This window comes from Panthera leo, chromosome D2 (assembly GCF_018350215.1).
Source record: "Panthera leo isolate Ple1 chromosome D2, P.leo_Ple1_pat1.1, whole genome shotgun sequence".
Classification (NCBI taxonomy): domain Eukaryota; kingdom Metazoa; phylum Chordata; class Mammalia; order Carnivora; family Felidae; genus Panthera; species Panthera leo.
This window is the reverse complement of record NC_056689.1, coordinates 29089435-29104053: the sequence shown is the minus strand read 5'-3', so window position 1 is coordinate 29104053 and position 14619 is coordinate 29089435. Positions and strand designations below refer to the sequence as shown.

General features: G+C 38.4%; 1 protein-coding gene and 1 pseudogene across 1 annotated transcript in view; one reads left to right on the top strand and one right to left on the bottom strand.

Annotated features, from left to right (window-relative positions):
* The first annotated feature begins 1031 nt into the window (after positions 1–1031).
* Positions 1032–14619, top strand: part of DNA2 (DNA replication helicase/nuclease 2) — a 56603-nt gene continuing 43015 nt past the window's right edge. The window contains exons 1-5 of the mRNA XM_042908902.1: positions 1032–1134; positions 2560–2742; positions 4570–4753; positions 6703–6848; positions 14195–14326. Coding sequence (XP_042764836.1) covers positions 1064–1134; positions 2560–2742; positions 4570–4753; positions 6703–6848; positions 14195–14326 — 716 coding nt within the window. The 5' untranslated portion in view covers positions 1032–1063. The remainder of the gene's footprint in view (positions 1135–2559; positions 2743–4569; positions 4754–6702; positions 6849–14194; positions 14327–14619) is intronic.
* LOC122202843 lies at positions 6432–6509 on the bottom strand (annotated as a pseudogene).

Genomic DNA, 14619 nt, shown 5'->3' with positions numbered 1-14619 from the left:
TTGGCTGGGTCAGTCAGTGGAGCCAGTGACTCTTTCAAAGTGTGACTTCAAGCCCCATGTTAGGTGTAGAGATTACTGAAAAAATAAAAAAATAAAGTTTTGCTCTCAGGATGGCCAAGAGAGAGATGGAGTAAATCCATCAAGGCAACATCTTTTATTTTATTTTGTTTTATTTATTTTTTAAAGTTTATTTATTTTGCGATGGAACCAGCAGGGAAGGGGCAGAGAGTGAGGGGGACAGATGATCCAAAGCAGGCTCTTCCGGGATAGCAAAGAGTTCAATGCAGGGCCTCTAAGTCACCAACAGCAAGATCAGGACCTTAGTCAAATTCAGACACTCAACCAAGGGAGCCACCGAGGCTCCCCAAGGTAACATCTTTTAAAGGTGGGAGACACTGGGCCACATTACAAGTCTGGGAGGAACCTACTAGTGAGGTCCACATTGATGATACAAGAGAATGACGGAGTAGCTGAAGAAAAAAAGGCCCTTGAATGAGTACAAATAGGATTGTTCATTGATCAGTGGACTTTGTCCACAGTTGAAAAAGTGGAAAGAGGATATAAGACAAGCACGGATATTAGTACTTTTGTAGAAAGTCGTGGTATCATGAGGAAATTCCTACCTGATGGCTTCTATTTTCTCAATTTTCCGGAAAAAAAAGGCGAGGTTTTCTCCCAAAAGAATAGAAAATTCTGCACGCTAACAAGGGACGCCTGGGTTTGGGTAATTGGTTCTGTTCTAAGAGTGTGTGTTGAGCATGCGTTGGCGTGTCTAGAGAAAATGCGAGAATATTTGTCTGGGCCAGATTAAGAACACCCCCAATTTTCCTAACGCATAAGCAAGGAAGCAAGGATCTCTTAAAATCTCCGCCCAAGTGCCGCTCTCCACGTGGAGCATGCCGGGCTGGGAGGGGCTGCTTCGCGCAGGTCACTTGGGACTACGGTGGGCAGGCGGACATGCGCATGCGTGCGGCGCCTCGCGGACTCGCGCTTCTTTTCCTTTTCTGAGGTTCTCCGTTTCCCTGGTTTTAACTGGCGTGTGTTTGCAGTGTCTTCCCCCGGGATGTTGCAGCTGGAAGAACTGGAGCTGTTGAAGAAGAGTCTAGAGGGAGAGGCTGGTCCGCCGGTGGAGCTGTGAGCGGAGCGGAGGGAGGGTTTGGGAGCAAGGCGGGAGATTTGAAAGAAAGGAGCGGGAGAGGCGGCACCCACGCCTCCGGGAAGCCAGGCTTGGGATAAAATGATCCCGCTCGGGTCCCAGGGTGCCGGACGAGTTTCCCGAGCTGGGATCTGTTTCATAGGGTTCTCTTTGGGTCCGCACTTGGGCCAAAGCCCGAAAACTGCTTACTCAGCCGTTCATTCCTGCCCGTATTCGGGGAGTGCCAGTCACCTTAAACTAGCCTTCATAAAAGGAAATTGCAACTGCTAGATGCTTTTCTCCTTATGTAGTTGGAGAAACTTATCCCACGGAGAACTCTACATCCTCAACTTGGACTAAATGGTCAGGGCAACTTGACCAGCATAATGTGGAATTATTTTCAATTAATAATAATGATAATTATTGTTGACGGATCTTTGCGTTTTGGGTTTTGATCAGCAATACCTTTGCGAGATCCTCAAGGTGTCCCAACTGACCTTTGGGAATTTCACAGCCTGAGGCTCCCTGGAGTAGGTGAATGAGGCGATTACAAAGTAGTAAGAGTCTAGGGTTGGGTGACAAAGATAATTTCAGGGTAATAGGAAGGCATTTGGTATTAGAGAGGTAATGACTGTGGACTCTTGTACTGTCACTGATAAAGACTGCAATCAAACTGGAAGGACTAAAGAGGGACTTAATATTTTCTAGAGCGGTTAGAGCAGTCCTGCATAGTTTTCAGGCGGCTAGGATCAATGGATAAAAGTATTGTGCAGTTGACTTGCCCATTATAAATGAGAAATTTCTGAGTTGAGTCACTGTATGAATGAACTAATGTGACAGGTATTAAGCTTGCTTTTCTCTAGGAAGTAGGCGCTAGTTGATTCATACTGAGATTTTACAGAAAGATTTTCTTCATTAAATAGTAGGTACGACTAGATAATTTCTAAGTAGGCTCCTAAAGATTGATATAATACTGTGGCTCAAGGTAGGATTTCAGCAAACCACCTCCACTATGGTTTTCCTTAACAATACCTTTCATTTACAAAAAAGATGGTGTACAAGACATTTGCTTTTATTTGTACTTTGGGAGGGCTTGCACCAGTGGTAGGAATTTGTTATTTGATATTTCTCAATTTATCCTTAATCCTCATAATCATGGATGTTTCACAGGGCTCCTGAGAACCTATACAGTGTTTGGAAAAACTCGTATCATAAGCATGTTTTAAATGGCATTACTTTTGGGAAGTTTTATAATCGGAATTCTGCTATGCCCTTGCTCTCAATTTTTACGTATTTTAGCTAACGGTCATTGTGATAAGCTTTCTAGAAGAAACAAACCTAGAAAACTAGAAGGCTGGTTTGTAGATAAAGGAAATTGGATATCTTATTTCATGCTACAGTAGTTCTGTTTGTGTATGCTTCAGATTTCAGAAGAAAGTGGAAGCTTCCTTTTCTAAAACAGTTCTGAGCCGAGGAATGGATAACCGGTACCTGGTATTAGCAGTCAATACTGTACAGAATGAAGAAGGAAACCATGAAAAGCACCTAATCATCACTGCTTCTCAGTCACTAGAATATAAAGAACTGTGTATCCTTAGGAATGACTGGTAATTTTTGTGTGACTTTGAGTACTGATCGGGCTTAAGAGTCTTAAGGGAGCAGATATGAACCTGAATTAATTCCATGTAAACATTTTGCTTATTACCTCAGCATCTCAAAGCCCTTATTCTGAAACTTGATCTTTATTGTCATTTGAAAATTAAGTACGGGGTACCTGGGTGGCTCAGTCAGTTAAGTGTCCAACTTAGGCCAAGGTCATGATCTCATAGCTTGTGAGTTCAAGCCCCATGTCAGGCTCTGTGCTGCAGCTCAGCCTGGAGGCTGCTTCAGATTCTGTCTCTCTCTCTCTCTCTCTCTCTCTCTGCCCCTCCCGTACTCACGCTCTGTCTCTCTCATTCAAAAATAAACATATGGGCACCTGGGTGGCTCAGTTGGTTAAGCGTCTGACTTCAGCTCAGGTCATGATCTCATGGTTTGTGGGTTCGTCTCTCTGCTCCTCTCTTGTTCACTTTCTCTCTCAAAAATAAATAAACATTTAAAAAAAACCCAAAAACATAAGCATAAAAAAAGAAAATTAACTACAAAGGGCCTTATTAATTTTTTTTTAATGTTTTTATTTATTTTTAAGACAGAGACAGAGCATGAGCAGGGGAGGGGCAGAGAGAGAGGGAGACACAGAATCCGAAGCAGGCTCCAGCCTCTGAGCTGTCAGCACAGAGCCCCACACGGGGCCCAAACCCAATAAATGGCCTTATTAGATGACTACTTCCAAAGTTTCCCAGTACTTTAAAAAAAAAATTTTTTTTAACGTTTATTTATTTTTGAGACAGAGAGAGACAGAGCATGAATGGGGGGAGGGTCAGAGACAGGGAGACACAGAATCTGAAACAGGCTCCAGGCCCTGAGGTGTCAGCACAGAGCCCGACGCGCGGCTTGAACTCACTGACCGCGAGATCATGACCTGAGCCGGAGTCAGCCGCTTAACCGACTGAGCCACCCAGGCGCCCCTTCCCAGTACTTTTTAAGATTGCAGCTTAAAACTCGTAATTATTTTCACTAAAAGCAAAATTAATTACAGCATAAGAACATTCTGAAACTCTAGGTTTCTCTACACAAGCAAAGTATGGTATGTGAGGGGTAAAGGGGAAATTCAGAGAAAGTGGAGGTCTAATTTTGTCTATTTAGGCTCTTTGTCTAGATAAGAATGATAAATATGATTTTGTTCTTTTTTTTTCTTTTTTAGCATTTATTTATTATTTTCAGAGAGAGAGAGAGAGAGAGAGTTGTGTGTGCACATTAGCTTGGGGGAAGAACAGAGAAAGAGGAGAGAGAATCCCAAGCAGGCTCCATGCTGGAGCCCCAAATCAGGGCTCAATCTCACGGTTCATGAGATTGAACCAAAATCAAGGTTGGACATTTAACCAGCTGTGCCACCCAGGTGCCCCAGTATGTTTTTATTCTTAACACATTGGGTTTGTCTTCATGTCTCAAGACTTACAGAAACTGTAGAAATGCTAGAAATCTTAAGAATGAGAGAATTATTATTGAAATAAGCTAATCCATAAGTGGAGCTATGTGTTGACGCTATTAAAGATTTGATAGTTTTGCAGTAAATGATGCTAACACTAAGCAGTTTTCCTTTTTGGTATTTAAGGAAGACCCCTGAGTGTTCTCAGTTGTATTTCAAAGGTAGAAAGGAGTAGAATGAATAGGAGTTGATTCTGAAGACTGCATCCTAGTATTAAATTATTTTGAAAGACCCAGAAATTTACAAATACTATTCCTTCAGATAAAGTACTCATTTGCTTTTTGAAGCTTCCTTAACATGTTTAAATATAGGAACCTAAACTATGTATATTTTGCTTTATTTTTAGGTGCTCTTTACCAGTGGAGCCGGGGGACATCATTCATTTGGAGGGAGACTGCATATCTGATACTTGGATAATAGATGAAGATTTTGGATATTTGATTCTATATCCAGACATACTGATTTCTGGCACAAGCATAGCCAGTAGTATTCGATGTATGAGAAGAGCTGTCCTAAGTGAAACTTTTAGGGTGAATAATATTAACAGCTAATGTTTCTGCAGGGTCTTAAAGTTTACAGAGCACTTTTATACTCTTATTTCATTTAGTCGTCACAAATTCCTGTGAGGTAGATGGTAATAATCAGCTGCATTTTACAGATGAGGAAAATCAGGCTCAGAGGTTAAATGTTAAATGACTTGCTGAGAGTTACTGTAGCTAATAAGTGGCAGTGCTAGGACTCAAGTCCAGGTGACTGAATCCTTTGAATCTTGATCAGTGCTTAATAAAATAATTAATTCTGATGATAAAAGTAATGTAAGCGATGATATTTTTTAATGCTTCTAGGAATTTCCAAACTTGGCTTCATATGATTTCCAATAAACTAAAAATAAATGTGACTGTCTCTCATAAAAAAATATTCTGGAAAATTTCAAACATACATAAATAGATGATTCGAGTAATTTCCCATATACCCATTTTGATGTTCTCAAACATTATATTATTTTGCATGTAAATGAAGGTGGATCTTTTAAAAATATAAATATGATACCTTTATCATACACCATAAAATTAAAAGTATTTCCTTTCATTAATATAATGCCCAGTTTATCTATAATGCCCAGATAGATAATGTCCCATTATTACTCTGTAATGTCTTTAATAGAAAGTAGTTTTTTCTTCAGTTGGTTTGTCAGAATTCAAACAAGGTTTTTTTGTTTGTTTTTTTTTTAAGATTTTATTTGTAAGTAATATCTATACCCAGTGTGGGGCTCGAACCCACAACCCTGAGATCAAGAGGCAGATGCTTTACCAACTGAGGCAGCCAGGCACCCCCAAACAGAGTCTTTGATTTATGTTTTGATAGGTCTCCTAAGTTTCTTTTAATCTGTATTCTACCTATTCTTACCCTCTTTGTTTCAGTTCCATTTACTGAAGAACCTGGGTTTCTATTAAGAGTTTCCTCTTCCTTTCAGTGTATTTTAAAAATTATACAATTTATATCTATGTAGAAAACCAAAATTGTTTTAAAAACTTTTTACTTTGTAGTTCTTTTAGACTTGTTAAGAACTTGCATGAATAGTACAGAGAATCCCTCTGTAAATTAATTTTTTAAATTCCTGAAGCATGTTTTGGTGGACTTTATCTAGTTTTTTGATAGCTTTAAAGGGGATGTCTAGGCTAAGAAAAGGGGTAATTGAGAAATAATATGCCTTTTTTTTCTTTAAAAATTTTTTATAATGTTTATTTTTGAGAGGCAGAGACAGAGCATGAGCGGGGGAGGGACAAAGAAAGAGAGACACACACAGAATCTGAAGCAAGCTCCAGCTCTGAGCTGTCAGCACAGAGCCCGATGCAAGGCTTGAACCCACGAACTGTGAGATCATGACTTGAGCAGAAGTCAGATACTCAACAGACTGAGCCACCTAGGCGCCCTTTTCTTTTTTTAAATACTATTTCTTTTTGAGTGGAGAGAACTTGTCAAAAATCTGTGCTGTAAATTTAAATTTTATGTTTGAATAATGTCTTTTACTTACATGAGTTTATGAGCCATGGCTTTATTGCATTTTATTTCGGTAGATTATAAAGTGAAATTAGAAAAGAATATATTAAGTATTTGAAAATACATTGAAATTTTTCATATAGGTTATTTTTAATATTTTCAAAGTGGAAATTACTGATTTTCTTTAAAAATAACATGCTTGTAAAATAATTTGGGTAATTCTTTACGTTCAGAGAAACTTCTCTAATAACAAACTATAGAAATGATCCCTGAAAGTATAGTCTTTAATTCGGGTAGTTCTGAATAGAAGAAAGTGAAAGTCATCTGTAATTCTACTTACTAGAATAAAAATTGTTTAATGTTTTAGCATTTGTCTCACTAGTGCAGTTTGGCTATCGTAGTTAAAATAGGTAATAAATATGAGATCATGTGTGTTAATAGTGTGGAGTAAAATATATGATTTTTTTTTTTTTAATAGAGCTGTAATCCAGCCACACGTCAAATGCTGATTGGTACAGTTCTTCATGAAGTATTTCAAAAAGCAATAAGCAATAGCTTTGCCCCAGAAAAACTACAAGAATATGCTTTTCAAACTATTCAAGAAATAAAACATCTGAAGGAAATGTAAGTAGTACAAGACATGCTGTAGGTACAATTCTATTATAAAATCTATTCCTGGAATCCAGAAGGTATTTGGCTATTAGACTATTAAATATAAATCAGAGTAATACTAGAATATAGATTCCAGGGTTGTAGTACCCCACTGCAGTTCTGTGAAGAGCTTCTGAAATTGCAGAATAGAAACTCTTGAGCTAAAAATATCTGAATATTCTGTACATGTGTGCAATAGATTCTTCAGCTGTTCTCAGTGTAAAAAATGTTTTGCCTTACTTCTAGTTATGTGACATACTGAAAATTGTATGGTTTTGGGAATCAGATGGACTTGGTTTTACATTCTAGCTTTGCTAGTTTTAGGATTGAACAGGTTACTATTTTTGAAAGGTTTTGAAAAAGGCAATAAATCCTATTTTGCAGACTTTTGTGACAGTGGAGAAAATACATATAAACCCACAAATGGCTAATTGTTGGCATTTTTTATTTTATTATTTTATTTTTATTTTTTTAATGTTTTATTTATATTTGAGAGAGAGAGTGACAGAGTGCAAGCGGGGAAAGGGCAGAGAGAGAGACACACAGAATCAGAAGCAGGCTCCAGGCTCTGAGCTGACAGCACAGAGCTTGACGTGGAGCTTGAACTCACGAACCATGAGACGGTGACCTGAGCCAAAGTCGGTGCTTAACTGACTGAGCCACCCAGGTGCCCCTAATTGTTGGCATTTTGTGAGTGACTACATGCAGAGGGGTTGGCATGATCTGCTGTTCTGTCATCACTCCTATTGCAGACTGTCTTTTTTTCACAGAAGTATTTTTATTAGTGGTAATTTTGATTTCCAGACTAGTTGACATAAATCTGCTTTTCCCAGATGTAATTCTGTTTTGCTGTTTATATGGAAAAAGTGTGTTCCAAAATGCCACACAACTTATTTACTAATGTCATATGACCTATTGTCCTAAAAACATTTTAGATCCCTGACGTGTCAGGCATTGTGTTCAGTGCTTTTAGACATCACACAGAAGCTGTCCCTTGGTCATGACTACATAGCATGACATTCCGAATATGAGTAGATTTCATAAAGCTTTTGCTTTAAAGAGTTCTACTTATTGCCTTATTTGCCACTTTGCATTGCAGTAAAACACAGCTGTTATTTACATTTTGCCTTTTTATTTTTATTTTTTAAAGTTTATTCATTTATTTTGAGAGGGAGAGAGCATGTGTGTGTGCATGAGCAGGGGAGGGGCAGGGAGAGAGAGACTGAGAATCCCAAGCAGGTTCTATGCTCTCAATGCAGAGTCTGATCAAGGTTCTAACTCACAAACTGAGATCATGACCTGAGCCGAAATCCACAGTGGGACAGTTAACTGAGCCACACAGGCACCCCATTTTTCTTTTTTGTAATTAGAAATTTGAAAATTTTTTAAAATTAGAAACTTATTTTTTAAATTAAGTTTAAAATTTTAATTCCACTATAGTTAACATACAGTGTTATATTAGTTTCAGGTGTACAGTATAGTGATTCAGCAATTCTGTATATTACTCTGTGCTCATCATAAGTGTACCACTTAATCCCTTTCACCTATTTCACCATTCCACCACTCACCTCCATTGGTAACCCTCTGTTGTCTATAGTTAAGAGTCTTTTTTGATTTGTCTCTTTTCTTTGTTTTTTGTTCATTTGGTTTGTTTCTTAAATTCCACATATGCATGAAATCATATGGTGTTTGTCTTTCTCTAACAGACTTATTTTACTTAGTATTATACTCTCTAGAACCATCCATGTTGTTGCAAATGGCAAGATTTCATTCTTTTTTATGGCTGAATAATATTCCATTATACACGGATGTGTGCGCATGTGTTTATGTGTGTGTATCACATCTTCTTTATCCATTCATCTATCGATGGACACTTGGACTGCTTCTATAATTTGGCTATTGTAAATAATGCTGCTATAAACATAGGCAGTGCATAAATCCTTTCAAATTAGTGTTTTTGTATTCTTGGGGTAAATACCCAGTAGTGTGATTACTGGATCAAAGAGTAGTTCTATTTTTAATTTTTTAAGGAACCTCCATACTGTTTTCCACAGTGGCTGCACCAGTTTGCATTCCCACCAACAGTGCACAGAGGGGTTTTTTTGGGTTTTTTTGTTTTTTGTTTTTCCACATCTTTGCCAACACTTGTTTTTTGCACTTCAGAGTTTTAACTTTTTTTTGGTCATATCCTAGTCAACATACAGTGATGCCTTATCTGTTGCATGTTGTATTGATTATTCCCCTGAAATAAATCACATCAAAACTTAGTAGCTTTAAATGACTCATGTCTAATCTATTACCTCATAGTTTCTGTTAGCAAACTATGTTAGGTTAGGAATTCAGAGGTGGTTTAGCTGGAAGGTACCGGCTCAGGGTCTCCCATGGGGTCTCCCTTGTGGAGCTGGTCATTTGAAGGGAGGATCTGCTTCCACGATGATGCATTCACATGGCTGTTGTCATGAGGCCTGAATTCCTGGCTGGCTGTTGTAGTCATGAGGCCTCATTTTGTTGCCACGTGAGCCTCTCTGTAGCGCTGTCTAATGTGTTCTCACAACATGGCAGGTGTTACTTCAGATTAAAGCGTCTAAGGAAGTGAGCAGGCAGGAAACCATAGTGCCTTTTTTTTTTTTTTTTTTTTTTTTTGTATGTCCCTGGTGATGAGTGATGTTGAGCATCTTTTCATGTGTCTGTTAGCCATCCGGATGTCCTCTTTGGGAACGTGTCTATTCATGTCTTTTGCCCATTTGTTCACTGGATTATTTGTATTTTGGGTATTGAGTTGGTAAGTTCTTTATAGATTTTGGATCCTAACACTTTATCTGATATGTTGTTGCAAATATGTTCTCCCATTCCATCAGTTGCCTTTTAGTTTTGCTGATTGTTTCCTTTGCTGTGCAGAAGCTTTTGACGTTTAATTTTCTTTAAAGTTTCTTAGTAAACTTCTTTTTAAGTTTCTTTTTAAGTTTATTTAAGTTAGAGAGAGAGAATATCTGAAGCAGGCTCCAGGCTCTGAGCTGTCAGTACAGAGCCCGAAGCGGGTCTTAAACCCACAAACCGTGAGATCATGACCTAAGCCAAAGTTGGAAGCTTAACCAACTGAGCCACCCAGGGACCCCCAGAAGGTTTTTATGTTGATGAGGTCTCAGTAGTTCATTTTTGTTTTGTTGCCCTTACCTCTAGAGACATGTCAAGTAAGAAGTTACTGCAGTTGAGGTCAAAGAGGTTGTTGCCTGTTTTCTCTTATAGGATTTTGATGGCTTCCTGTTTTATGTTTAGGTCTTTCATCCATTTTGAGTTTATTTTTGTGTATGGTGTAAGAAAGTGGTCCAGGTTCATTCTTCTGCATGTCGCTGTCCAGTTTTCCCAACAACATTTGCTGAAGAGACTTTAAAAAAAAAAAATTTTTTTTTTTACATTTATTTTTGAGAGATACAGAGACACAGAGCACAAGTTGGGGAGGGGCAGACAGAGAATGAGACACAGAATCCAAAGCAGGCTCCAGGCTCTGAGCTGTCAGCACAGAGTCAGACATAGGGGTCGAACTCAAAAACCGTGAGATCATGTCCTGAGCTGAAGTTGGAAGCTTAACTGACTGAGCCACCCAGGTGCACCAAGACTGTCTTTTTTCCATTGGATATTCTGTCCTGCTTTGTCAAAGATTAGTTGGCCATATGTTTGTGGGTCTATTTCTGGGTTCTCTATTCTGTTCCCTTGATCTATGTGTCTGTTCATGTGCCAGTACCATACTGTCTTGATGACTATAGCTTTGTAATACAGCTTGAAGTGCGGAATTGTGATGCCTCTGGCTTTGGTTTTCTTTTTCAGGATTGTTTTGGCTTACTCAGGGTCTTTTCTGGTTCCATACAGGATAGTTTGTTCTATCTCTGTGAAGAATGCTGGTGTTATTTTGAAAGGGATTGCATTGAATATGTAGATTGGTTTGGGTAGGATTGACATTTGAACAGTATTTGTTCTTCTAATCCACGAGCATGGACTGTTTTTCCATTTTTTTGTGTTTTCTTCAATCTCTTTCATAAGCTTTCTTTAGTTTTCAGTGAATAGTTTTTCATTTCTTTGGTTAGGTTTATTCCTAGGTATTTTATGGTTTTTGGTAAAAAGGGAGAATTTAAATGCAGAAGACATTAAATAATGAGTATGAATTGGTTTGGAGAATTTAAATAGAGTCCTGCTCTGTAAGAAATAAAACACTTGGAAGAATCTGCCTAAGGAGATTACGACAGTAAAGAATGGCTCCAAGATGGTTAGAGAAAGTTACTTAGGAAAAGATTACCCAGGGTGCCTGGGTGGCTCAGTCTGTTAAGCATCTGACTTTGGCTCAGGTCATGATCTCATGGTTCATGAGTGAGCCCCACATTGGGCTTTGTGCTGACAGCTTGAGACTGGAGCCTGCTTTGGATTCTATGTTTCCCTCTCTCTCTGCTCCTTCCCCACTTGTATTCTCTCTCTTTCTTTCTCTCAAAAATAAAGATTAAAAAAATTAAATAATAATAAAAAAAGGAAATGAGTACCCAATTGTACAGGTATTTTTTAAATAATGTTATTATTTCTAAACAGATTATAAATTTGTGTTTACCATATTGTAATAGTACAAGAAGGTATATGGTAAAAAAGTAAGTCCTTTCTCCCTGTGTCCTACTTGTTACCTAGTTCCTTTCCCTAAAGACAACCATTGCTATCAGTTTCTTATATATCCTTTCACAGAGATTTCAAACATTTATGTGTGACAATGTATGTGTGTGTGTGTGTGTGTGTGTGTGTGTAGGTGTGTATACACACATCCACACCTACACACACACACACACACACACCTATATATTTTTCGTTAGGTAAATTGTAGAATACCATGTATATTATTGTTCACTTAAAGATTTAAGTTCACGTTAAAGATTAAATCTTGCTGATCATTCCATATCAGTACTCATCAAGCTGTCTCATTTTTAATTAATAATGACATAATGTTTCATTGTATGGATGTACTGTAATTTATTTAAGTATCTCCTTGGCATTTCAATCTTTGGTTTTATTAGCAATCCTATAAGAGATAACTTTTTTTTTTAAAGATTTAAAAACATTTTCTTTAATGTTTATTTATTTCTGAGAGAGAGAGAGCTTGAACAGGTGAGGGGCAGAGAGAGAGGGAGACAGAATCCGAAGCAGGCTCTGTACTGTCAACACAAAACCCGATATGGCACTTGAACCCATGAACTGTGGGTTCTGAGCCAAAGTCAGATGCTCAACCAAGGTGCCCCAAGATTTTTTTTAAAGTAGGCTCCATACCCAATGCAGGGCTTGAACTCACGACCCTGAGATCAAGAGTTGTATGCTGTACTAAGTAAGGCACCCGTAAGAAATACCTTTATACATCTTTTATTTCACACCTGTGAGGCATATATTGGGTTAAATACTTAGAAGTGGAATTGTTGGGCCACAGAATATGTACACTTAAAACATAAAAATCTTTTTATTTGGAAATAATTTCAAATTTAAAGAAAAGTTGCAAGATTAGTGCAGTCAACACTCATGTACTGTTTACTCAGATTCATCTGCTAAATGTGTGTGTGCGTGTGTATAGATTTTTTTTCCCCTAAGGTTGTGTAGTATACATCTGGTATACACAATGGGCTGTATACCATGAAGATGCTAGCCATGGAACGGATTGAGCAGGGCCCTGGACATCCTGGGGTGCCCTGTGGGCTCAGGATGCTTACTGCAATGGGCAGAGCTGATCTTGCTCACCTTGCCTTCAGGCCTTTACTCCCCATACTCTCTGTGGTTGGGGCCAGGCACGTGGTGATGTTTGATGGCTGGGTGAGGGGCCTAAGTGCTTGATGAGGCAGCTTGCTGCTAGCCAAGGACTTTGCTCATGGCTCGTTGTCACTAATGATGAGCCAGATGGGCTCAGGGCTTGTGCCCCTGAAGTAAAAAATCATAACATATAGTGTGTGTTTCCTAAGATTAGGCTTTTCTTTTATGTAATCACAATATGGTTTCAATGTCAGGAAATTTAATATTGGTAAAATACTTTTGTCTGATCTGTCCACATTTTTGTCCAATAATGTCCTTCCTTCATACCATCTTTTCCCCTCCAGGACAGGATCTAGTCTGGGTACATCTAGTATTTTGAATACTGAGACTGGCTGACTCAGTTGGAATAGCATGTGACTCTTGATCTTGGGGTTGTGAGTTTGAGCCCCATGTTGAGTGTAGAGATTATTTAAATAAATAAACATTAAAACAAATATTTATTGAAAAATTTATTTTTGAAGGAAAGAGAGCATGAGCAGGGTAGTGGCAGACAGAGACGGAGACATAGAGTCTGAAGCAGGCTCCAGGCTCTGAACTGTCAGCACAGAGCCCAATATGGGGCTTGAACTCATGAGCTGTGAGGTCATGACCTGAACTGAAATTGGATGCTTAACCGACTGAGCCACCCAGGCGCCCCAAAAATAAATAACATTTTTGATAATTATTGCCAAATTGTTCTCTATAGGCATTGTCCTAGTTTACGTGAATCCTTGTTTTCCCACATTTTCGCCTACATCTTTTATCAACTGGAAGTTGCCAGATTTGAAGCAGCCTTTTGTAAGGATAACCTTTGCCTCTGGTATTCTGAATGTATGATCATTTGGGGTATTTTGGTATTAGCAGTTGCTCTCTGGCTTGAGGAATTTCAGCTTCTCTTTCAGCTTGAGGTTGCTGCTATGCCCAGGAGACACAATCTTGGCAGAGCTAGGGTTGCTAATTTTGTCTTCCCTGCTGAACCAGTTCTTTTGGAGGGCTCAGAGGGTTCTGCTCTCTTTCTTTTTAAGGTTGAATAATATTCCATTGTACATATGTACCACATTGAAAAAAAAGACTTTTTTAAAAATGTCTGTTTATTATTGAGAGAGAGTGCATGAGCAGGGAAGGGGCAGAGAGCAGGGAGGACAGAGGATCCGAAGCGGGCTCTGTGCTAACAGCAGCGAGCCCCAAATGGGGCTTGAACCCACCAACCATGAGATCATGACCTGAGCTGAAGTCAGGCACTTAACTGACTGAGCTATCCAGGCACCCCCACAGAAGATTTTATTTATTTATTTTTTAAGTAAACTCTATCCCCAATGTGGGGCTTGAACTCATGACCCTGAGATCAAGAGTTATATGTTCTATGATTGAGCCAGCCAGGTGCCCCATGTATACACCGCGTTATATATCCGTTAATTAGTTGCTGGGTAACTTAAGTTGCTTATTTGGATATTTTTGTCCTTACTTACTTTTTTCATATTCATGCTTTCATGTTTAACCTCTTATTTTGGCAGGTATCGCTTAAATTTGAATCAAGATGAGATAAAACAAGAAGTAGAGGAGTATCTTCCTTCATTTTCTAAATGGGCCGGAGATTTCATGCATAAATATATTTCAACTGACTTCCCTCAGATGCAGCTCTCTCTGTAAGAAACTCATTTTGTTTATATGGTGTTCATATGTTCAGATTAGGATTTTATTCTGTATGTTGAATTAAAGCTTTTTAAAAGGTCAGGTTATTACAACTAGCTTTTGTTTGCTTATTTTATAAATTACAGTTCTGTCTTTCCAAAACCAAAAATAATCTAGTGAATAAAAATTCTATTTTCACTATAATAAACTCTTCTGATTTTTGTATGTCAGTATGTTTTTTAAATAACCGATTTGTAAATATTGTGGGGGTCCTAATTTCATATATATTTCTATTACTATCATATAT